Genomic DNA, 23678 nt, shown 5'->3' with positions numbered 1-23678 from the left:
GGAGGTCAGACAGAGCTGGGTCCTGGCCCTGCCCCTGACATGGGCAAAGTCTCCTCACTCTGGGTCTAGGACTTAGGGCTGTTCCAAGGGCAGAAGTCAGGCTTAAAGTGCACAGCCAGCGTTGTGGCACTTAGTTTTGTTATTGGTGTTAGGATTGCTCTGAAGGGAACCCACTGTGGGGAGCTCCATATGGCTGATGCCGCATGTGTGTTTGGTTAGCCTCTGCACCACACATCCTTGAGCTGTAATCCAGTGGGGGAGCTGCTTAGACACAGAGGCCTTTTGCACAACTTACCACAGTGGCTTGGGCTGCACTAGGTTGGTTATACTGCTTGAGGAGTAATTTTTCCTTCTTTGTATAAATGAAAACTGAGTTTACTGAAGAGTTATCTCAGACATCCTTTTTAGTACTTCAGTATTCTGTTCCTGCCATTCAAGTAGCATTGACTATTTTCAAAGTAAATGTAACCAATGAAAGAGAAGAGCTTGAAGAAAGCACGGCCTCCAGCTGTGAAACACGCAAGCGCGTCTTGGACGGTGGGGAGCTGTCTTCTTTCTTTATCTGGAGGATCATCGTCTTAGTGCCTTCCCTGGGTTGGGACTTGTGTCTCTTCCTCTGTCCTGCAGTTGCACACACTCAAAAGGGCCAGGGAAGGACCCCAGATTGATCATCTGGTTCCAAATGAACTCTGTTTTGTGGCATTTTAAATATGTGGTGTGTGAAATATTAGGGAGGGGTGAGGAGGCCTGCCAGAGTGGTGTGTATGTGCCTGAGTGTGTGGGTGCACATATGCATGGCTATGTGTGCGGTGCATGCATGCATGATTGAGTTCATGCATATGAGGACAAGCAGTGCACACACCTGTGATTGCATGTGTGTGCATGCGTGCATGCGTCTGAGTGAATGCATTTGCTTGAGCACACAGATATTCCACATTGTGAGGGAACATGTGAGAGCATCCCTTCTGTTCAGACCACTTTGTAGAGTTCAGCTGCTCTACGACGTCCATTATCTTATCTTGAGGGAGATAGAAACAGAAAATGTGCATGCGCACAGGAGCAGCTTTTGTTCTTGAAAGAGAAGAGAGGGAATAAATAGTGCCCTATCTGGACAAGATGTTCAACAGGCTTATCTTGCTGTGTGTCATCTGGTTGTTAAGGAAGATGAAGTAAGGCATGCTATCTCCAGATAATGGTTTAAATTTCACATGCTTCTGGCAACATCCAGGCACTCATGAGAACAAGGCCCAGTGTGGTGGCCCCACAGCCCGTCTACTGGTTTCTGTTGGTATTGATGCTTTCCCACCTCCTCTTGGAACTCTCTGGAGTTCTGCTTCAGTGTGAGGCAGCGAGACACCTAGAGCATCACCTCTGAGGATTCAAGGCCCACTTTGGCCTGGAGGACCCCACACGTACCCAACATGGACAAGCAATGGGGCTGCCAGCTCTGTCCTAGTGCAGCATTATCTTCTGTCCTGTTTGGCTAATGCTCCTCTACTCCAGGGAACCCAGTATAGCACTGGTTTTTCTCACTGGTGAAATAGATTCTTGGTCAGTGGAGGTAACAAGGGGAAAAAAAGCCATATACATTTTTTTATCCCTTGAAGAAAATCACTCATGGACAGGTATGATGTTAGGTGACTTCACCCCTCTTCTCATGCCTGGTTTATCCCTTTCTTCTTTACCTCCTCCTCCCCCACAGCTTACTTTCCACCGCAGAGACACATTGCTGCTCCCATTGCCTTTTTAGGCTGGTTCCCTTCCAGGGGCAGCCAGGATGCAGGTATTATGGGCACACAGGCACCTGCTCCCGCTGTGTCCCTGTCTGTGGCTCTGGGCCCCTCAGCTAGGATAGGATATCTTGTCTAGAGGCAGTAGAAAGAGATCAGGATGTGGGGTCAAGTTCTGGCTGTGCCACTCTCACTCTGGGCAGTTTTAGACAGTAGGCTTTTATGAAGCCCATTTTCTCAACCCTAAAATGGGCATGAAAATGCAGATCCAGTGGTGCAGAGCTGGGACTCAGGGAGGGGTGTACGTGAAAGGGCCTGGTCTGCCAGGCCAGTGAGGTGCAGGGCAGGACCACCGCCTTCCCAGGGGACGGCTGCTTCGTGCTGGCAGGCAGTGCTGCACTGCATCCTGGATGTGCTGCCTTTCAGAGGGCGCTGGTTCAGCCTCTCCCCAAAGAGTTGCCATGAGCTTGGTGGCTGTGAATCCTGGGGATGGTGTGTTGAGTTGTGCACACCTTTCCAGCCTGGGTGCCTGCAGTGCATGCATGTGTGTTCTTGTGTGTGTGTGTGTGTGTCTGAATTCCTCCCTCACTCCTTGCTCTCCTCTTAGCGGTCCCATATGGTGAAGCTCTTCTGCCTTGAGCCCTCTGGGCTGGTGGGCTTCAGTAGGGTCTGTCTCCATGGTCCCTGGGTCCTTTCTTTGTGGTGGGTGATGGCAAGCACACAGCTGCTTTTTGCAGAGAGAACTGGCAGAAGCTGAGGATGTGGTAGGCTCAGGAAGCTGCATGTCCTGTTGAGTTCATGGCAGGAGGCCCATTATCAGGAGAAGGAACCAGGAACTGGCCCAGATGAAGGAAAACCTTTGCCTTCTGGAGAAAGGAGGGTCACTGCCCTTCAGGGAGCACTTGCAGGCTCCATCCCCGAGGAGGGACCCCCACTCAAGGCGCTTGGTGGAGGCATTGGGAGGAAAGAGCAGCCATGGGCACCGTTGGAGGCAGAGGCATTCTGACTCAAGGGACGGGCCCACCTCTGGTTTCTGGTGCTGTTGACTTAAGCACGTGGTGAGTGTTGTGCCCTTGGGCATGTGTGCACTGAGATCTTGAGGACTTCCGTTAGAGAAGTGTCTGTCTTCTTTCTGTGGGATAGTTTTTTGGAACTGCCTCACGTGTGCCCTGTGTTACCGTCAGAACGTTTGTGTCTCCCCAAAATTCCTATGTTGACATTCTAACCCTCCATGGGATGGTGGCATTATGAGGTGGGGCCTTGGGGAGGTGATTACGTTTTGAGAGTGGAGCCTCACGGGTGGGATTAGGGCCCTTATGAAGGGGACCCTAGAAAGCTCTCTCACCCCTTTGGCTAGGTGAGGATGCAGTAAGGAGGCGCCATCTATGAACCAGGAAGTGGGTCCTCCCCAGACACCGCATCTGTGGTGCCTTGACCTTGGACTTGCAGCCTCCAGAGCTGTGAGAAATAAGCAACTGTTTATAAGCCACCTAGTTTAGGGTAATTTTTAAATAGCCCAAACTGGGGGAGACATTATGTTTTTGTGCACATAGCTCTAGGAATTATGTTAATAAACAATAGAAACTCTTTTTTTTTTTTTTTTTTTTTTTTTTTTTTTTTTTGAGATGGAGTCTCACTCTGTCACCCAGGCTGGAGTGCAGTGGTGGGATCTCAGCTCACTGCAAGCTCCACCTCCCGGGTTCATGCCATTCTCCTGCCTCAGCCTCCCGAGTAGCTGGGACTACAGGCTCCTGCCACCACACCCGGCTAATTTTTTTGTATTTTTAGTAGAGACGGGGTTTCACTGTGTTAGCCAGGGTGGTCTCAATCTCCTGACCTTGTGATCTACCCACTTCGGCCTCTCAAAGTGCTGGGATTACAGGCGTGAGCCACTGCGCCCGGCCTAGAAACTCTTTTTAAAAAACATACAGGATTCCATGTTTCAGAAGTCTTTTAGGCATGATTGTTTTCATTAGCTTTTTCAGTTATGTTAAGTTAATGTGTGTGCTAGAGACCAGGAGGTGTTCGGGGATGCTCCCAAGCCTGAGGTGACAGGGGTGCTCCCAAGCCTGAGGTGCCATGGTTTGTTGAGGCCAAGGCACCCTGTGGACAGGAGGTGTCATGGTGTAGGCTGAGGCGGCTGAGATAAGCCCCCATCATCAGAGCAGGAGTACTGGGGGATGGGAAGTTACGTGGAGGCCATGAGGCTGGCCTGGGGGTGTGGATGGGACTACCTTCCAGTGCAGAGGCTTGGGGCTTAGAGGTGGGCAGATCTGAAATGCCTTAGGGAGACACACCAGGGAATGTCACCCGTTGAGAGCCCTTGGCCTGCAAAAGCTGCTGCTGCACAGAGGCTTTAGTTTTCTAACTTAACGCAAGCAATAAATCTATGATCCTGCTTGCCTCTGAGGAGGCAGGGGGATATGGTGTACCCACTTTTGGGGGGCAGGCATCCCATCCCTGCTGATACCTGGGACCCAGATCCACTGAATGGGAGAGCCCCGGCCAGGCTCTGGCCCCCAGCCCTGCCTGCTGCTCCACCCTTGCTGGCCTTCTTCCTGGAGGCTGGGCCCCGGTCTCCATCACCCTGCAGACCTCCCATTCCTCCTTCCTAACCCAGCTTCCCTGGATCTGGCCCTTTGTCTGCCCAGGCTGGGATGCCCTTGAGATTCACTCTCCTGTTTGCCTCTCCGCTCCTCTCCTGTTTGTACTCAGAGAACGGCTCTGCGAAACTGTAAACCATCCAGCGGGAAGAACGTGTGCCTGCATCCTCATGGTGGCCCTTTGAGGCTGTGCCTGCCTTGTTTGGTCTCTCCTGAATCCCCCAGGTGCTTTGAGAGGCCGGCTGCACAGGGCTCATTTTTGACCTTTTGCTGGACTGTGCTGCTCTGCCTGCTGACCCTCATCCTTTAGGTTTCAGCTCAGCACCAGGTCCTCAGGAAGGTGCCTCCCTGCCCTGCCACTGTGTCCCCTAGCATCTGCCCTTTTCCCTCCAGAACTATCCATGGCCAGTGACTAGCCAGCCATCTGGATGTTCACTGGGGCAGTGATTCTCTGCCCTCAGCTGGAGCCCAGGAGGCATGAAGGGCTGGCTCTGTGTTGTTCACCAGGTGCCTGTGCACAGGGCAGACACCTCCGTCCCAAAGTGGAGTGCTGTCTTGTCTTGCAGGGTGAACCCTCACCAGCACACTTTTACTGAGCAGGTGCGGCGTCTGGTGCATTGCGATGCCCACGGTGACCAAGGCTTCGAAGGGCTCGGGGTCTAGTGGGCTGGAGCAGTGAGCACGAACAGGATCCCGTGTGAGGAGTGCTTTATCAGAGGTATTTGCAGCCGCCCTGGGAGCACAGAGGAGGGACAGGAAATTCTGGGGAGGTGGGTGGGCAGGGAGTGTGGGCATTGTCAGGACGATGGAGGAACTGCTGTATTCTGATCATTTGTTTATGAATGTATCTGCTCCCCTGGGCCGACTGCTCCCACTATGATGTGATGCACTGCTGTTACTTGGGTATCCTGAGTCTCAGCAAAGGGCCTAGAGCCCAGTAGGTGCACAGACAATGTAAGTTGCATGACAATCCAGATGAATTTGTGCAGATAAACACCTGGCTCATTGATCTGCTCTTGTCTGGCAAATCCATGTGAAATGGCTCCAGATGTTATTTCCAAAGTTCTTTCCAGAACAATTGGAGGTGGTGAGACTCCCACCCTGAGGCCAAGCCCAGCCCCACCGTGGGGTTGACTCCCACCGGGGAACTGAGCTCAGCCGTCCCATCAGACTTGCCCCATCCAGAGAAGTGGCAACACGACAGAATCTTCCAGAAGCTCCCAAAGGGGAAGGAGGCCCCCAGGTCAAATTTCATCTGAGTAATTTCTGGTCGGTGGTGGTTATCCGATGGGAAGCAGCACTTCCCTGCCTCTAAATTCTGCTCCTCTGTTGCAATACAAAGCCTTTCTCAGCCGCCTCCACACTGACTTTACTCTTGGATTTTGCCTGAAATCCTTCCTGTTTTCTAACTCTGTGGCTGGGAAGAAGGCCTGGACCCCTCCCAGATGTTTCTCAACGGTCTGGGTTGTCAGGATTTGGGGTTTCTGCATGCCAGGGACGTCTGGGATGTGTTAGTTGATTGTGCTGGTGGATTTTGATTCTTAATACTCACTGAGTAATGTAGCCAAGCATTTGTTTTGCAAATCCAAGTATTTGTTTTGCAGTAACTGGATTCCAGTAACTGGAATTTTATGTTAAGTTGTGGGGTTGTTTTCTGTCGGTTTATTCAGATGGATATAATGCTGCTCTCTGGGTGTGCAAGGTCTGCCTAGGTGTGGCAGGGGGACAAGGCCAAGTGGCAACTTCTGATTCCACATCCTCGAAGCCAGGGAAGAGGCAGTGCTGTGCTTCACGGAGCGCACGTGGGTATCGGCTACCCTGGGACACTAGCAGGCTTGAAGTGTTTAGAAATGTGAGGAGCGGCCGGGCGCGGTGGCTCACGCCTGTAATCCCAGCACTTTGGGAGGCTGAGGTGGGCGGATCACTAGGTCGAGAGATCGAGACCATCCTGGATAACATGGTGAAACCCCATCTCTACTAAAAAAAAATACAAAAAATTAGCGGACGTGGTGGCAGGCGCCTGTAGTCCCAGCTACTCGGGAGGCTGAGGCAGGAGAATGGCATGAACCCGGGAGGCAGAGCTTGCAGTGAGCCGAGATTGCGCCACTGCACTCCAGCCTGGGCAACAGAGTGAGACACTGTCTCAAAAAAAAAAAAAAAGAAATGTGAGGAGCTCTTTTCCAGAGGATGGGGTCAAAGCCTGGCCTCTGCATGAGTCAGCCAGATGGCCCCTAACTTATTTATATTCTTTCTTGTAGAGATGGGGGTCTTACTGTTGCCCAGGCTGTTTTCCAACTCACAACCTCAAATAAGCCTGCCAACTTCGCCTCCCAAAGTGCTGGGAATTCAGGCGTCGGCCGCTGTGCCTGGCCCCAATGATAATTTTTCGAGAAAAGAAAATCATTACATGGAAAGAATGAGAGAGAAAGAGTAAAACTGAATATCTGGGGATGAAAACTTCAAGAGATTTTAGGGGCTGTTGTCTTGAAGTGTGGTTCAGTGTTCTTGGGCAGATCTGGCGTGGGGAGGTGAGGATCTGTGAAGAGAGTGAGAACAGCAAATAGATAAGAGCATGGAGATGGCCGCCCTCTGACATCAGCGGAGGGACCATGCAGCGACATCGAATCCTACCTGTGCCACACGGGCACACAGAGACGGCTGCTCTGGCTCAAATGGGAGCATCTTGAGCCTTATCCCCATTCCTGAGTTCATGTTCAACAGAGGATGGTCTGGAGGGTTTAACTTCCCTTTTAGGAGGCACCTGGCTGAGGAAATGGTGCTGTGGGAGGCAGTCTGGGTGCAGCCAAGAGTCTTGGGGTCTCCGCAACCCCGGTCGACCTGCCACAAAGGCCTGTGCAAATACTGGAGTTTGTGAGAGTGACTATCTTGGTTGACTGATTCTTGATTGATTGATTATTGATTGTTGACTGATTCTTGATTGATTGATTATTGATTGGTTGATGCCCTCAACAATTAATTTTATAGTGCCTTTTGGGTGCTGGCCTCCCTGAGGCTGTTTGACCCAGCTCCCTGTCACCTTCTTACCCATTTGCTGCTATTTTTCTTCTTGTCCCTTCAGACTTTTCTTGACCCCTGATACAGAAATGAGTGTGGAACCCTCCCTCTGCCTTTAGGCTCCCTCTGCACCTTCCTGGAGTTACTTTCCTGTACCTCATGTCATCCTGATTGAATCTACGGTTCCTGTTGATTTTCCTTTCCTCTTGCACTGCAGTGTACATTCATGAATGTTTTCTGTGTTCCCAATTGTATCCAGGCCCAGATCAGTTTCTGCCCTGTTGTAGGTTTCCAGGACATATTTATAGGGTTACAAAATGTTTCAGCTCTGGGTATTAATGAATACCGGTGGAACTAATGAGGGAATAAAAGGCAGAAGTATTTAGTTTGGTGAGTATTAACTTGTGGTTAACTTTGCATCTTTACAAACATCTGGTTTGTTGGAGGTGGTGAAGATCCCTGCAGGTGAGCTCTTCCCCTTCCCTTTCCCGATGAGACTTATCTGAGGCTTGCCCTGTGGGTGGCTTTTTCGGGTAAAGATTGGTAATGACACCTTTCCTCTAGGTTTCTTTTGTCAAGCATGGGGCTGCAGGATGCTGTGGCTGGTAGCCCTGGTAAGATGAGTGTGATTTGAAACGGGGCTTGTGGAGACCATCCAGGAAAACAGCACAGCAGGGTTTCTATTGCAAGGTTGGACATTCTTGTCGTCAGTCAACATTGGCCAGGCTCCAGTAGGACCATAGAATTGGCACACCCCATGACACTGTGAAGGAAAAAGAGCCTGTGTAAGTACACCAGGCTGAACTGGGATACAATACATGAGCTAGATTTTTGTTTGTTTGTTTGTTTTTGAGATGGAGTTTTGCTCTTGTTGCCCAGGCTAGAGTGCAATGCTGTGGTCTCGGCTCACTGCAACCTCCGCCTCCCAGGTTCAAGTGATTCTCCTGCCTCAGCTTCCCAAGTAGCTGGGATTACAGGTGCCCACCACCACACCCGGCTAATTTTTGCAGTTTTAGTAGAGGTGGGGTCTCACCATGTTGGCCAGGCTGGTCTTGAACTCCTGACCTCAGATGATCCACCCACCTCGGCCTCCTAAAGTGCTGGGATTATAGCCTTGAGCCACTGCACCTGACCCACATGAGCTAGATTTTTATTTGTGTGTGTTTGTGTATCTTCACAGGAAATCATTTTAGCCATTGCTCTTGTCAGTGTAGTAGGAGGAGGATGGACCTGGCCCATCTCCTTAGGTGCTGCCGCATGTGTAGATGGGGCATTCGCAGGGTAGGGGATGCTGTTTACTGAGTTGGAGCCAGGAGCCGGGCACAGTCATTGTGGGTGTAGATGGGGTAGAGGCAGGATGTGGGGATGCTGCAGCTCACTGAGTTGAGATGGGGTCCTGATAGTCACTGCAGGTGTAGATAAGGCGGAGGCAGGATGGGAAGATGCTGCTCACTGAGTTGAGATGGGGTCCTGGCAGTCACTGCAAGTTTAGACGGGACAGAGGTAGGATGTGAGGACTCTGCTCACTGAGTTGAGATGGGGTCCTGGCAGTCACTGCAAGTGTAGATGGGAGCCTGGCAGAGTCAGGGATGGGCTGCTCCACAGGAAGCTGTGGCCCTGGACAGTTGCACCCTATTTCTGTTCCTCAGTGCCGTGATCTTTACAATTTGTACATTAGAGTAGTTAATCTCTAGGATTTTCTCTTTCTTAATAGACTATATAGAGACCACTCCACAAATAGACAATTTCATAGTGTTCTCTAGTAATAATTCACATATGTCATACACTTTTGCATTTTGATCCCTTTGTGTACATGCTACCTGGAGACAACAAGGTATTCCCTTTACATAGATTATGTAAGTAATCATGCATCACAGTGATGTGACGTTTTGGTAGAGGTGTTCTTTCTTTGGCTTATTTCTGGGGAAGCAGTAGAGCATGGTGGAGCTGAGGTGGATGGTGGAGACAGCCTGCCAGCATTCCTGCTCTGCCTCTTTCTGCTTAGAGTCATTGTGAGGAATAGCAGGGTAAATACACATGAAACACAAACACTGAGGAGCTCCAGAAAGTGTTCAATGGTGTCAGTAATGACGATGATGATGATGATGTTGTTAGTGATGGTGATGAGGGTGACAATGGTATGCCGATAATGATGTTGTAATTGATGGTGATGACGGTAACGATGATGGTGATGGTGGATGGTGGCGTAATTGATGATGATGGTATATTAGTGATGATGGTGTTGATGGGGATGGTGATGATGATGGTATGATGTTGGTGAAGATGGTGATGGTGAAGATGATCATGATGGTGATGGTGAGTGGTGATGGTGTAATTGATGGAGATGATGATGGTGATGGTGTGGTTGATGGTGACAGCGGCACTAGTGATTATGTAGACATGATGATGGTGATGGTGACGATGTTGATGAATGGTGACAATGATGGTGATGATGATGGTGATGACAGTAATGATAGTGCTGTGACTGGTGATGGTGATAGTGGTAGTGTAGTTGATGGTGATAGTAACAATGGCAATGGTAACGATTGTGATGATGATGCTGATCATAATGATACTGATGGTGATGATAGATGGAGAAGGGTTAGGGGCATATTCTGTGATGCAGGCCAGTATTTCTACCATTCCTTTTCTGGCTCATCCTTGGACTTTCAGGTCCCTGACTTTCACATTTTAACCTCCTATTTACATGCAAATTTCATGTGTGGTTAAGTTGAAAGAAAACATTTCATGTTTTAAAAACTGTTATGTTAACATGTAAGGGCCCTGTTATCTCTACTCTTGGAACTTTAAGTAAGGGAAAGAAAAGATAGAAATGACATTGAGCAATGGGGTTAAGTGTCCAGTTGTGGTTTTTCTTACACTGCTCAAAACCTTGCTGGTGTGCTCATACCATCAGTTAGGACTCTGAGGCAATCCGTTCTCACTACATGTCACTGAGTTCCCTTGGGTGGCCTAACATGGTCCAGTTGCCACTGATATCCCAAACTGGTTGTATTTCACAGAGGACAGAGGAAGGCTCTGTTATGGGTGAGTCTCGGCATTCTGGAGTTGAGTAGATTCGGCCCCAAAAGTTACAAGTTTTGTGGGACTTGGTCCCTGGAAGAAGGAAGATCCAGGGAGGATCCAGGGTCAGGCCACGCATAAATGCTCCCCATTTGAGAGATGGTTTTCTGGGATCTAATAGTGGAATCAGCGAGACTATCATGGAATTAGACAGGATGGCACAGAATAAAGAAGCGCTGCAACAAGAGAGACAGCTGTAGGGAAGGCCTAAAGGAGATGAGAGTTGAGAAAGGAAGCAAGGAGAAAGGAGAAAAGAAGCAAGGAGAAAGCTGAGAAAGGAGAAAAGAAGCAAGGAGAAAGCTGAGAAAGGAGACCAGAGGGAAAATGGGATGAAGGGAGTTTTGTAAGAAAGATTTGGTAATGGGTTATTCCACACGGTTAACCCAACATTATTAAGCACCTGCTAGGAGAGAAAGATGAGACTTTTGTGTCCTGTCTTTGAGTCTGACAGAGTCAGCAATACACTAAGTGATTACAGAAAAAAGTTTGGAGATAGATGGGCAGGTCGGTAGGTGTGTGTTTTTTGCTTTGGGCCAGATGCAGTATTAGGACTCCAGGAGAACATGGTAGTTATTTAAAACTAACAAGGCAACAATGGGATCATGGGGTCGAGCAGTGAATGTGACTGCCTTGTCTGGCGGTCCCCCGCTGTGGGTCAGTCACTCCCCTCCTGCCTTGTGGAGCCTGTTACTGGGACACAGAGAGGCTGGCAAACTTGACAATTGATGCTAGGAGAAGCAGAGGGTGACTCACAGGCTTGTTTATAACTTGGTCAATATGTGTCAAGTGTATAAAAGATTCTGACAACCCTGTAAGACAGTGGCCTGGATTCCCAAGGCTCGTGGAGACGTGAAGAATAGCAGTTCCAAGACAACATATAAAAATGTTGGGCGTTTGCAAGCCAGACAGCTCTGTGCTGTAACTGCTGTAGCGGGAGTCAGGATTCCTAAACATGAGTCTGGAAACCTCGTCTGACAAGGGAACTGATGTGTGGTTTGCAGACTGTCAGCTGTGGAGCTGAGTGTTCAGGCAAAGCCATGAGAAGGGGCCTGCCACACACCAGCTCAGATGCCGGAGGGTAAGCTGGGCTGGAGGAGGGACAGGCTCCTTACAGGAAAATGCTTTCGGTGGCGCCTACTTGCATGGAATGTCATTGACTCTCACTTGAGATATTTCAGCTTTTCAGTTTTGCAAGTTGATGGATGAAAAGTGATGTCTCCTTTTTATTATGTTTTTCATTCATCTGGTGATTACATGAGGTTGAACATCTAAAAAGATACAGAAAAGCTGCCTGCAGCATTTCTGTTTACTTAGCAAAGCAGCCTTTCAAATCCTTTGCTCATTGCTTATTTAATAATTAGATTATTTTAGGGCGTGGTGAGGTGGCTTATGCTTGTAATCCCAGCATTTTGGGACGCCGAGGCAGGAGAATCGATTGAAACCGGGAGTTCGAGACCAGCCTAGGCATCAAAACAAGACCCCATTTCTACAAAAAATTTAAAAATCGGCCTGCACAGTGGCACGCGCCAGTGGTCCCAGCTACTCTAGAGGCTGAGGCAGGAGGATTGCTTGCACCTGGAAATTTGAGGCTGCAGTGAGCTGTGATCATGCCACTGCACTCCAGCCTGGGTGACAGAGTGAGACCTCATCTCTAAAAAGAAAAAAAAAAATAAATAACATTTTGAAAATTAATAAATTTAAAAATCATTTTTTTAAATTTCTAAGACTTCACTATATTATGAATACTAAATCTTATCTGTGATATTAGGCAGAACTTTTGCCAATTTCTGATGACATTTGTCCTCAGAAAAGGTCAGTTTCTTATCTTTCCACTTTGTGCATTGCAAACATTCCAGTCAGTTGCTTGTCTAAGTTTGTTTGTGGCCTGTTTGTCACACAAAAGTTGTAATGTTTGGTTTGTTCACATCTACTCATCTTTTCATTTAGTTCATACTCTTGTTCCTTGTTTTAGAATGCCTGCCCTTCTCCAAGGTCACAAAGATATTCTCTGATATTTATTCTAATATTCATTTCAGCTTTTCCAATTCCGAATCAGTTCCATGATTGATGCATCTAAAATTCATGGTATTTCTGTTATTATTATGATGATGTTTTTCATGGAGTAACCAGTGTTCCCAGTTTTATTGTCTGGCTCCTCCTTTCTTTCTGAGTTGTGATGTGTCTCTCCAGTGTCATTTTCTCTCCTATGGATGAGGACACCGCATAAGTCCGTCTGTCACAAAGTTTATTTCATACAATACAGAGCGCTGTATATCTGTTAGTCTTGCCTTTTATAAGAACTCTCACATGTGAAATAGTTTAAGATCATAATTTTTCAATAGCTACCTAATATTTTGTTTGTATATATATGTTATTTTATCTTTTTATTGCTTAGGTAAACTTTTCTTTTCATGGCAGAGAGGAATCTTGGCTATCACCCTGTTCTACTCCTAATTACAGAAGGGGAAATGGGTGCCAGAGGGGACATGACTGGCATGGATCCTTGGAGAGGGGCTGGAGTGAGCATGTGAGTTCAGACTCCTGAGGTCCCTGGACACCTGCTCCTGGTCCTGGTGTGTAGCTCATGGTGGATGTTTGCTTTAGTGGGCTCATGCATGTGGAGCCCCAGTTTTTGCACCAGGCACAGAAGAGCCTTTGCACACCAGCTCACTGGCTGTTCCAGTCCAGCTCTGGGAGGTGGGCTCTGCCCACGTAGAGCTGGGCTGGCAGCTGGTGTCACTGCTTAACCTGCTCTGTCACCCAGGGCAGGCAGCTTCTGCTCTGTGCTGCAGTTTGCTATTCGTACAACGGAGTGAGAATGTGCCTTTCTCCCTGGTCCCCATGGGAACAGGTGGAACAAGGCGTCTAAAGTACATGGAGCTTCGTGGAAGGCACCGTAGCAGCCAATAACGGGGCTGCATGGGTGGAGCCTCTCCCAGCCAGCAGGGCATGTGTCTTCTGCAGGGGGAGGTGCGGCGGCCGGCGGGCTCCGGGCAGTGTGCCTGGGCCCCGGTTCTGCAGCCCGAGTTCTACAGGTTCTTCCTGTGGGTCCAGCTCCATGCTCAGAGGGGGAGGTTCCAGAGGCTGAGGCATTTTCCTTCTCTTGCTTCGTTCACAGGAGTGGGAAGGTCTGCGCCAGAAGCCCCTGGGAGAATTCACTTACCTTTCTGTTGGTCAAAATTGGGTCCTTACCCCATTCTGAGAGCCTCAGGCAAGGAGAATGAACAGGGTTGCCCTCGGGCTGCGGGTCTCGGGCACCCACTGCTAGGGTCCTAGAAGACCCTAAAGGGCTCCTGTCAGTGTGGTTTGTATTCATCACGATTTACCCTATTAGAAATGGGAAACTGATGAGTATTTAAAATATTTAAGCCAGTTAAAAACAATGGTAATGAACCAATTATATGTTAAAATGAACATATGCTTAATAAAAAATAACTGTATGTTTCAAAACAACAAAATGAGAGGAGGGGCATTTTTTTTTGTGATTCTGTTACGCAGCCTTAATCAAGAGGCTGGTTCCCCCTGCGTGCAGTCTTCTGCAATGTTTGGTTTGAAGCATTGAAAACAATCTAGCACCATAAACATATCTACTTGGAAAAGGAAGCATTTTAATAGGCTTTTCAGGCCATTGTAGATAATCCATTTTGATTCTACACCAGAACTCAAGTGACAGTTGCTTGAAGTTCAATTTCACTGTGGAATCTGAAATTGTATCAGTAGAGTTTTTCCTACTCTGTTTTATTAAAATCCACTGGCCTGTCTTGCACACCAAGTGTATCTTTTACCCGGTGTGGAACACCATGCACTGGACATTTGGAAATTATTGGTTCACTGACAATTTCGCAGAACTTCTAATTGTTGACATATTTGTTATACAATCTCAGGAAAATCCCCACATTTGTTAATATTATTGTTGATTTTAACAGAAATATCCTAGGAGTTGTTAGGCCCTGGTGACGGGTACAAGTCTTTTTTTTTTTTTTAAGACAGGGTCTTACTCTGTCACCCAGGGCATGATCTCGGCTCACTGCTACCTCTGCCTCCTGGGTTCAGGAGATTCATGTGCCTCAGCCTCCCAAGTAGCTGGGATTACAGACATGCATCATCATGCCCAGCTAATTTTTTGTATTTTTAGTAGAGATGGGGTTTGACTATGTTGGCCAGGCTAGTCTCAAACTCCTGACCTCAAGTGATCTGCCCACCTCAGCCTCCCAAAGTGTTGAGATTACACGCGTGAGCCACCACATCTGGCCTGGGTACTAGTCTTCTAAAATTCTAATTTTCACTTGAAATCTCAAATTTTGACATTGGTTTATGATGACAGACTCACTTCATTTTTGAGAAAATGACAAGCACTTGAGTCTGAATAACCACATTTTGTCTGCTAGGAGTTCTTTCAAATAAAAATGACATTCCCTGAGAAGGTGGCTGGTTTAGCTGCCAGCTCACACAAGTGCTATTCCAAAAAGGAGGCAGGTCTGCGTGGCTGAGGGTCAAAGTGACCTGTGGCCTCTTCTGGGCCTGTGTGCTTCAGAGATGGATTTTGGTGTGAAGTTCTTCTGCTGTTTTGGAGCCTCCCTTGTGGCCAGCACCTTCACAGCCCCAAATCCCTAAGTGGTGATCAGGTAATGAGGTCTCCACAGCGTGTGGGCCTGCTGGCTATGGGCTTCTGAAAGCAGACCTGGAACAGGTCAGGATTGGGACACAGTTGTCCAGCACATGAATCCTCAGTCTCATCCACAAACCCCAGTCTCACATTAGTAAAACAGGTGAAGATAGGTAGCTTCTTTCCAGGGTGTGGTGGAAATTTGGTAATACCCATGCAGTGCAAGCTTTTAGGTGCTGAGTGTATCAGCTGCCTGTCACTCCTGTTAGCGCTGCTATTGTGAGACCCTGGTCATGCACCACAGAGACGCTGTCGCTTGATGAGCTTGCAGCCCATCGGGAGAGATGGACACAGGGAGATCATCATGATGTGACAAGCCATGATGACCTGCCATGATGGGTCAGTGGCACAGAAGAGTGTGAATTCAGGAATGGAGGCAGCTGAGCTGGGCCCAGGAGGTGGGTGCAGGATGGCGTGAATGAGGAGCTGAGGTTGGTATGGGCAGGGTTAGGGCAGGCAGGGAGCTGTCTCCTGTGGGTGGCAGGATAGGAAGCTGGGCCTGGGCACTGTTAGATTCATATTTTGTAATATGTCAGAAAGGCAGAGAGAGTATGGGTGGATGAAAACAGTGAATTTGATGCGCAGACGGGCTGGAGTCCCACCTTCATGGACCACGGCTGCCCCCTTGGCTGAGTCACCCTTACAGTTTCTCCCTGAGAGGTGCTTATGAGGAGCAAGTGCAGTAACATACGGGAAAGTATCTCGTATACTGCCTGGTGCGGTGCTGACCAGAGCTGGGCCACAGATAGATTGACGGTGGACTTGCTACTCTGAGGATTACCCATGCTGCTGGCAATCGAATGTGAAGTCCTAGTCCAAACATATGTAAAACTTTGAGGGTCACTTTCTACATACCAGAAACAATGGCCCTGCCTCTCAGGATTGTAGTCTTGGCTCATGGGCAGTTTATATGATTTCACTATGATAATTGAATTTAATGATTTTGTCCTACAGTGCCGATGGCTGTCTGGTGGCCGAGTAGGCCACCCACCATGGATGTATCATACCAGTGCCACCCTTGCACTGACCAGGGCCATTTTTTTGTGTTGAGTTGGAATGTTGCATGACAAATGATTCCCAAAGTTAGTACCTTAGCATAACAGTAAGCATCTGTTATCTCCCACTGTGTCAATGATCAGAAATTTGGGACATAGGTGACTGAGCAGTTCTGGCTCAGGGTCTCTGGAGAGGCTGCACCATCTGAAGGCTTGGTTGGGGTTGGAGACCAGCTTCCGAGGTGGTGCACTTCTGTGGCTGGGAAGCTGGGGCCAGCTGTTGGTGGGAAGCCTCAGCTCCTCTCCATGGGGGCCTCTCCATAGGGCTGCTTGAGTGTCCTCACAACATGGCGTCTGGCTGTCCTCAGAATGAGTGATCCTGGAGACCAGGACAGAAGCCATGATGCCTTTTAGCCACAAAAGTCACACACCGTCCCCTCTGCCAGGTTGCACTGTCACACAGCCCAGCTGATTCACTGTGGGAGGGGGCTATACACCGACATGGGGGCCAAGAGATGAGGTCACCCAGGCCATCTGGAAGGCTAACCGCTGCATGATGTCGTGGTCTTGTGACATGCTGCTAAACGTGTGTGGGCAGAATTCTTTGCCTGACTCTCACTCAGCCAGAGGCCAGAGGCCTGCCCACTGCCCTTCTCCTTATCTCAGTCCTTTGTGCTGGCCTCTGCCAGGGACGGTTTCTGTCTGAACTTTTAATCTTGTGTGGAAGCCCCTTGTTTCCCAATGGCAAGTCTCTCTTGATTTGAAAATCACTGATCACCTTTGTGTGTTTTGCCCATTAGAAGGTGTAGGATAAATACATGACTTTGTGAATAATCTTACAAACCTCAAGGTATAGAACGACAATTCAGCAATTCAAAAACATAGATCATACAAAGATAACAACCTAGCTGTAACTACTGGAGTTCTAATAATTGCCATGCATGGGCAAGTGACCTTATCTGTTTCATCCTCATTCAACCCTACACAAACCTTTTTGACTTTGATACGTCATTGAAAACAGAGTGCAGGAGGGGGAGTCACAGGGTGTCGACACGCAGAGCTGGGATGTGGGGCCCCTCTCCCTGACTTCTGAGGCCTTGGTCTTCAGGTCCCACACACTTCTGCATGTGGACATTGCTTTCTAGTTTCAAAACAGGGTCCCTTGAAGGATTCCATTTGACCCATGATAGCTCCGTGGGAGGAAACAAAGACCCAGCTAGAGGGGCAGAGCCTGGATAGGAGGCTTTGGTCACTGTTCCCCAACCCAAGTCTCTTTCCTTTCTCCCACAGCTGTCCCTGTGAGCTGGCAAACTTGGGGGAAGGGAGGGCATGTACCCGACACTCCCTTGGAGCTGGCACAGGAGGCTGTGTTGGGATTATTAGGTGTTGCTGGTTCATTTCTCTTTCCCTGTCCTGCAAGGCCTGACTGCAGCATGCTCATGGTGCTCGTGGGGAGGTTTGTGCCTCATCATCACAGCTGCAGCCTCTGGGCAGAAGGGCCTGTGAAATCCACATTAGTTCCAGCTCCGCATTGCATTGTTAGGGCCTCCAAAGGGACACAGGACTCGAAGGGACACAGGACTCGAAGGGACACAGGACTTGCTCCGTTCTCACAGTGGCCCCTCTGGAAGGATTCTCCTATAGGAATTTAGACATGAATTTATTCTGACAGTCAGTTCTCAGGTTGGCAGGAAGTGGAAGCACTTCCGAAATCCAGATGCATGACTTTCTCACAAATTTAAAGGCTCCAATCCGGTCTTTCATGGACACTTTAAATTCTGATTCTTAAGGGGCATTTTCCGGTTTCTCTTCTTTTTTCAGGGATCAGTCATAATTTCTGGGCATACATGAATGCTTTCTGCTGCTGAAATTCACTATTCTTCTTTAGGGATCCAGTTTGGCTGGACGTACATACGCCTTGAAAAACCAATCTGCTCGTGACCCTGCTCCCAAGACATTCATACCTGAGCCACCTGAGCTGTTGCTAACAGACAACAGTTGTAACTCTGCTCTTGCACACCACGTCCTCACTGCCTTCTGTCCACACTGCCGTGTGTCATATGTAAAAATCTCCCTCGTGCCAGAGAGAGGCCACCTATGGGATCTTCAAGCCAGAGATTTTGAAGGATTGAGAGGGTTTGAAGATGTAAGAATTCTTGCTAGAGAGACTGCTCGACACACATTCTTTCTCTCTTTTTTTTTCCAGCCTGCAAGTATTCCTGCCACAAGAAATGTGAAGCCAAGGTAAGCATTCCATTGCTTTCCCGTGGGACTTTTTAAAGCTGACTTGGCCTTCACTGAATGATATGTGTGGAGGGGGCCTCTTTGGACTGCAGCCACGGAAAGAAAACTCTTTAGGAAAGCCAGGGCTGGGATACGGTGTATACCTTTCATCTCAAGGATAAACCAAAGAGCTTTGAAATCCACGATTTTAATTATGGAAAATAATTCTTAAGAATTTGATTTCAGATAAGAATTCAACAGTTGTCCCCTGGCCACATCAATGGCTCCTTCTCAGTGGCGCACGGTCCCTGGTTTCTCACTGCCTTGTCATACTGCCTCTCAGCGGAGAGAGGGCAGGAGCAGGGATATCCAGGGCATTCCCCTGGCCTGGGGACTTTTCTGCTTCATTTTGGAGATAGTTGTGCATAGATGGATTGGGGTTTTCAGCTGCCACGGAAACCTGGGAACCCTGGAGTAAGGTTTAGTGATGTTCACTGATGTTTGTGAGTCTCTGGAGAGGTTAAATTGCCCGAAGGCCCCTATGACCAAAGGAGGCCTGGCTATGTCCTGTTGGGCTTAGGGTTTTGGTGAGTGGGGAAGTGAGGTGGCCTGGAAGTGCCGTGTGGGAAGTGACAGACACCCCAAGGAAGAAGCACATGGTTTTCTACCTTGTCTTGGTGCTCACACCTTCAGATCTCCTGGGGATGGTGGCTGTACTTACAGAATCCCCAGGTATGATTTGGGTTTGCAGTCAGGGTGTCAGCAGTGTTTTGCCCTATCTACTGTTTGGCCCTGCCTATGGGGGCTCCGTAGGTGTCCTGACAGGTTGTCTCCATGGCTGTAGGTCCAGGGAAGAGGAGTTTTAGAGTCTTGGGATTTTGCTACTGTTACAGACCTCATGGGTCAGCTGTTTTGATCATTTCCAGCCCTGCCTTGGGCTCCGAGTGGAAGGCTGTGCTGGAAGCTGACTTCACGTTACCATGAACTCACTGCGTGTGGGTCTGCTTTCCATGTGAGGACTAGGGGGGTTGGTTTCCCCGACACTCCCGATCTCAGGCATACACAAACACACACATGCATAAATACGCACATGTGCGTGCACATAAATACACATGCACACAAACACATTTGTGCTCACATGCACACATGCATATGTGTGCACACAAATACACACACACACACAAAGTTGGAAGAACTAGACTAGTATAGCTCTATTTCTTTTCTCCCAAGAGACTTTTTAAGTTTTCATTATGGAGAATGCTGAGCACATGCAGGAGCAGAGAGGATGGCACAGGGCCTTGCTGCCCGCTTCCTGAACCCCAGACCAGCAGCCCCTGTGACCTGGCCACACCTCCTTGCTGGCTGTCTCCTCCAGATGTCACGTGGGGTGCACTTCTCAGGACTCCTGGGGGCTGTGTGGAGTGCTTCTCCTCTTGCTTTCCACCCTGCTCTGGAGAGGGCTTCCCCTTTTCCAGAGGAGTAGGCGTTTCTTGTTCACACACTCTTAGGTGTAGCTGATTTCTGACCATGGTTTATTTGAGGTTTTTTGTCCACAGATAGGCTCCTTTCCTGGGGTGCTGTGCACCTTCAGTGGTGTGGGAGCAGTGCTTCTGAATGCAGTGGTGAGTGGAAAGATTGTACCTTTGGGGGAGCATTTCAGACTTGGAGAGCTTCCCCCTCCTCTAGGAGGACTGGGATGTGTTGTCCCTTAACCCTGTTGTGTGGTGCCTTTGTCCTCATTGCTTGCATCTCGGGTCAGCTGCAGAGTAGGAGGAGGGGGTGGGCTGCTTTTCCTGACTCTGTTGTGGGCCCAGCCACCTCTGAGCTGCAGCCGCAGAGATGAGCCTGCTGTTGTTCCTTCCATTTCTTAAATGAAGCCTGTCGCCGGCTGCTTAAGGGATTGAATTCTTTGGTTCAAAGTGTATTCCAAAATCCTTAACTATCACTGAATATGGAATTTCTAACGGCAACCATTGGCAGTTTGCTGAGGGATGGATAAGCTTCTATTCCTATCAGATCACAGTGCGGGGAAATATATCCATGTTCATTTTTTTTTTATAATACAGCTTTGAACCGCAGGGGAGAAAGCCACTGGCAATAACAAAGCACCTTCTCATTCCAAAAATATAATGCCATCGTTGTTGGGGATATGAGGGCCATAAATCCCCAGCTGCTCCTGCAGGGTACTCGGCTAAGGGAGCGGCTCGGTCTTCCAGGAACTGAATATGGCTGTGGCTTCTCCCACATTATTGCACTCGGCTTTTGAGTCCTTGATTACTGTGTTTACATATATCGCCCAGTGGGCTCCTTAGATGCTGCACTCAGATTGCTCAGGCAAGTATGAAGCCTTGGTTCAGCTAATAGGCTTTGTCTGGCATCAGACCCGAGACTGGGTGGTAGTGTGTGCTGTGTTAAACCCCCTCGATGGTGTTCCCCTCTGTGTGGGAGCACTTGCGCCTGTGTCTACAGGCTCCGCACATGCCCTGGAGCATGTGGCTGGTGTGTGGTGGTGCTAAAGGCCACAGCTGTTGATCTGCTGCTGTCAGTGACATTGTCACAGGCTCCTCCTGTCCAGGCCCTCAGAGCCCCTTCTGTGGCACTGACGATGTGGAGGAACCATCCTGCAGAAATGGGGACCGAGACAGCAGCTGGGGGATCAGGCAGGGAGGCAGAGCCATTGTTGCGACATTTTGAGAAGCCCCAAAAGACTGCTGTCACTCTCTTCTTGAGCCATTGGACAGTATGTCCTCTCAGGCCAGGCCATGCAGCTCAGTGGGTAGATGGAGGCAGAGACCTGGACTTGGATCCCAGTGGGGCTTTTTGTCTCCCAAAGCCTTTCTAGTTCCCCTTGCTATGGTCTTGATGTTTGTGTTTCCCCCAGATTCCTGTGTTGAAACCTGATCCCCAAGGTGATGGTAGCTGGAAATGGAGGCCTTTGGGGAGATGATTAGGTCGTGAGGGTGGAGTGTCTATGAATGGGATTAGTGCCTTTATAAAAGGTACCCCAGAGAGATCCCTTACCTCTTCTGCTATGTGCATACATGGCAAGAAGGCATCCTCTATGAACCCTGAAAAGGGCCCACATCAGACACTGAATCTGCTGGTGCCTTGATCTTGTACTTCCCAACCCTAGAACCTTGGGAAGTATATTTCTGTTGTTTATAAGCCTTCCAATATTTTGTTTTAGCAGCCCACGTGGACTTAGATAGGCCCTGAGCCTCACTTTCTTCTTGCATAAAAAAAGTGAATAATAGTTTTCTATAATAAACAGAAAAATAACTTTCTCCTAGCTGTTGGTTATGATAATACTTACTTAAGTTTCAGGGAAGTCAAATAATGTATGTACAATCACTTGAAAGTTTGGGATTTCAACTATTTTGCTTCCTGGAATGCAGTGCTTATTCATGTGAGCCACATGAGCTGTGTGGGCATCATGACTTGCTTTTTTCCTGGCTGTCACTTGACTTACCAGCAAGAGTGAAAAAAGAAGTACGAGAAATGAAGCAGTTGTAGGAAAGCAGATGTTGGGGAGGGGAGAAGAGGGAGGAAAGGGTGGCAGGTGGTGCCCCACTAAAGGAAATGAAAGGGAGGTTCTGTGGAGCTTAGGCAAGCAGATGGAGGCACGGGAATCCTATCCTTGAAACCTGCAGCCTGGCATCATGGTGAGATGCCTCTTCCGCCTCTGCCCACTTGCAGACACATTTGCTCCTTAGAGTTGCACTTTGTGTAGGGTATTGAGTATCATCTTGAATCATCAGAGGAGAATGTGTAGGGTATTGAGTATCATCTTGAATCATCAGAGGAGAAATAGACCAGCAGGTAATTTTTTTGTAAACTTAAGACCCCATGTAGGGACCACATGCAGGAGTTAGTGAGGGGAACATGTGCAGGAGTAATGTTGGGGAGACGCCCTGCAGAGGGTCCCGATGCACAGCTCCCCCTTTAATCCAGGAAAAACACAGAACCTCCTGCCCCCTGGGCTCCAATGCTCTCAGACCCCCTGGCTCATCCTCAGCCTTTGCAGCCTGGCTGTGAAGGTCCAGCTTGCTGTTTCTCTCTCTGCACGTGCCTCGGTTTGCACCCTTCTTGGATATAAAATACAGGAGTGCTGGTGTTGCCTCCTTGCTGAGTCTGCAGAAGGAGAATGCAGCAAGAGGAGAGAGGTCCCAGGCTCTGTCCAGCCTCTTGGCTCCTGCAGGTGGCCTCAGCGTCTTCTTCCACTGTCCCGGTGCTCCATCTGGGCAGTTGCCAAGCCAGGAGCCTTTCCCCTCTCTCCAGCTGGCTGCTTGAGGGAGAGAACTTTGTGATAGGCTTGCTGCTCTTTTTAAGCTGAGGCTACAGGAGGTCCTGGGGAAGTCAGCGGAACCTCCTGCTGCCCTCATTGCCTGCTGCCCTGGGGGCCTTTGCTGGGCTCTCCTATCAGGGATCCCCATGTCCTGGCTGCGGCTGATGCAGGAGCTTTGTCACTTCCACCAGACAGGCCCAGGGCAAAGACTTGGTCCTCTGCCATGGAAAACACGGGACCTAGAGTTTATGGCTTCTTCAGAAACTGTCCCTAGACATTCATCCTGGGCGTCAACAGACGCTCAGTGGCCTAACTGATAAGTTTCAACCACTAACTTCTGTCTGGCAGTTAACTTTCATCTTCAGATCACTCCTTTTCTCTGCATGCTAAGAGCCGCAGCTGCCGTGCAGTAGGATACGGGCCTGCTGGGTCCCAGGGATTGACCTGTCCAGCCCCCTCTGAAAAACCTCAAGACCCCAGGGAGGTGAAACAACTTACCTATTGTCACCTAGCTTCTGAGGCCCAGAATTCATGGGTGTTGCATTTCAAAGCTCTGATTTTTGCTGTTCCATGTGTTCTTTTTGGTGCTTTGCCATCTTCATGTATCAGAAATGGAGCTGAGGTTTGTGTGGGTGACTTTAGCCCACCTTGCTCGTATGCCTACAAAACCTACTATGCCTCTTGTGAACTCCAGCTCCAGGGCCAACTTCTCTAAAACACAAGATGAGCGTCTCTCCCGCTTGGCTTGGGGCTCACTCCTCCTGGGCTGCATTTCTATTTCTCTTTCATGAAATGATGCCTGAGAATTCTCTGACTCCCGCATGGCTCAGGGCTCTTCTTCCCCGTGAAGGCTCTGCTCATACATCCGTGGCATCTTGTCCGAGACTCCCAGTCCTCCCACGAGACAGTGAGCAGGGGCAGTATCTCTCCCCAATTCCCATAGCTCTTTGCAACCCTGCAGGGGCCTCAGCTGTCGCAGCTGTGTGTTTCTGTTTTGGACCTTCTCACCCGTGCACAAGGAGGGAGGCTGTGGGAGCTGCTGTTTTGCTGACCCTGAGCTCTCGGTTACTGCATTCT

General features: G+C 49.0%; 1 protein-coding gene across 2 annotated transcripts in view; it reads left to right on the top strand.

Annotated features, from left to right (window-relative positions):
* The window catches only part of LOC129026176 (tensin-3-like), a 229640-nt gene that overhangs the window by 10462 nt on the left and 195500 nt on the right, over window positions 1–23678 (top strand). For both annotated transcript variants that reach the window (XM_063656015.1, XM_063656016.1), the window contains exon 3: window positions 18300–18337. In XM_063656015.1, coding sequence (XP_063512085.1) covers window positions 18300–18337 — 38 coding nt within the window. The remainder of the gene's footprint in view (window positions 1–18299; window positions 18338–23678) is intronic.

Source organism: Pongo pygmaeus, chromosome 19 (assembly GCF_028885625.2).
Source record: "Pongo pygmaeus isolate AG05252 chromosome 19, NHGRI_mPonPyg2-v2.0_pri, whole genome shotgun sequence".
NCBI classification, from domain to species: domain Eukaryota; kingdom Metazoa; phylum Chordata; class Mammalia; order Primates; family Hominidae; genus Pongo; species Pongo pygmaeus.
This window is presented reverse-complemented; position numbering and strand designations above follow the sequence as displayed.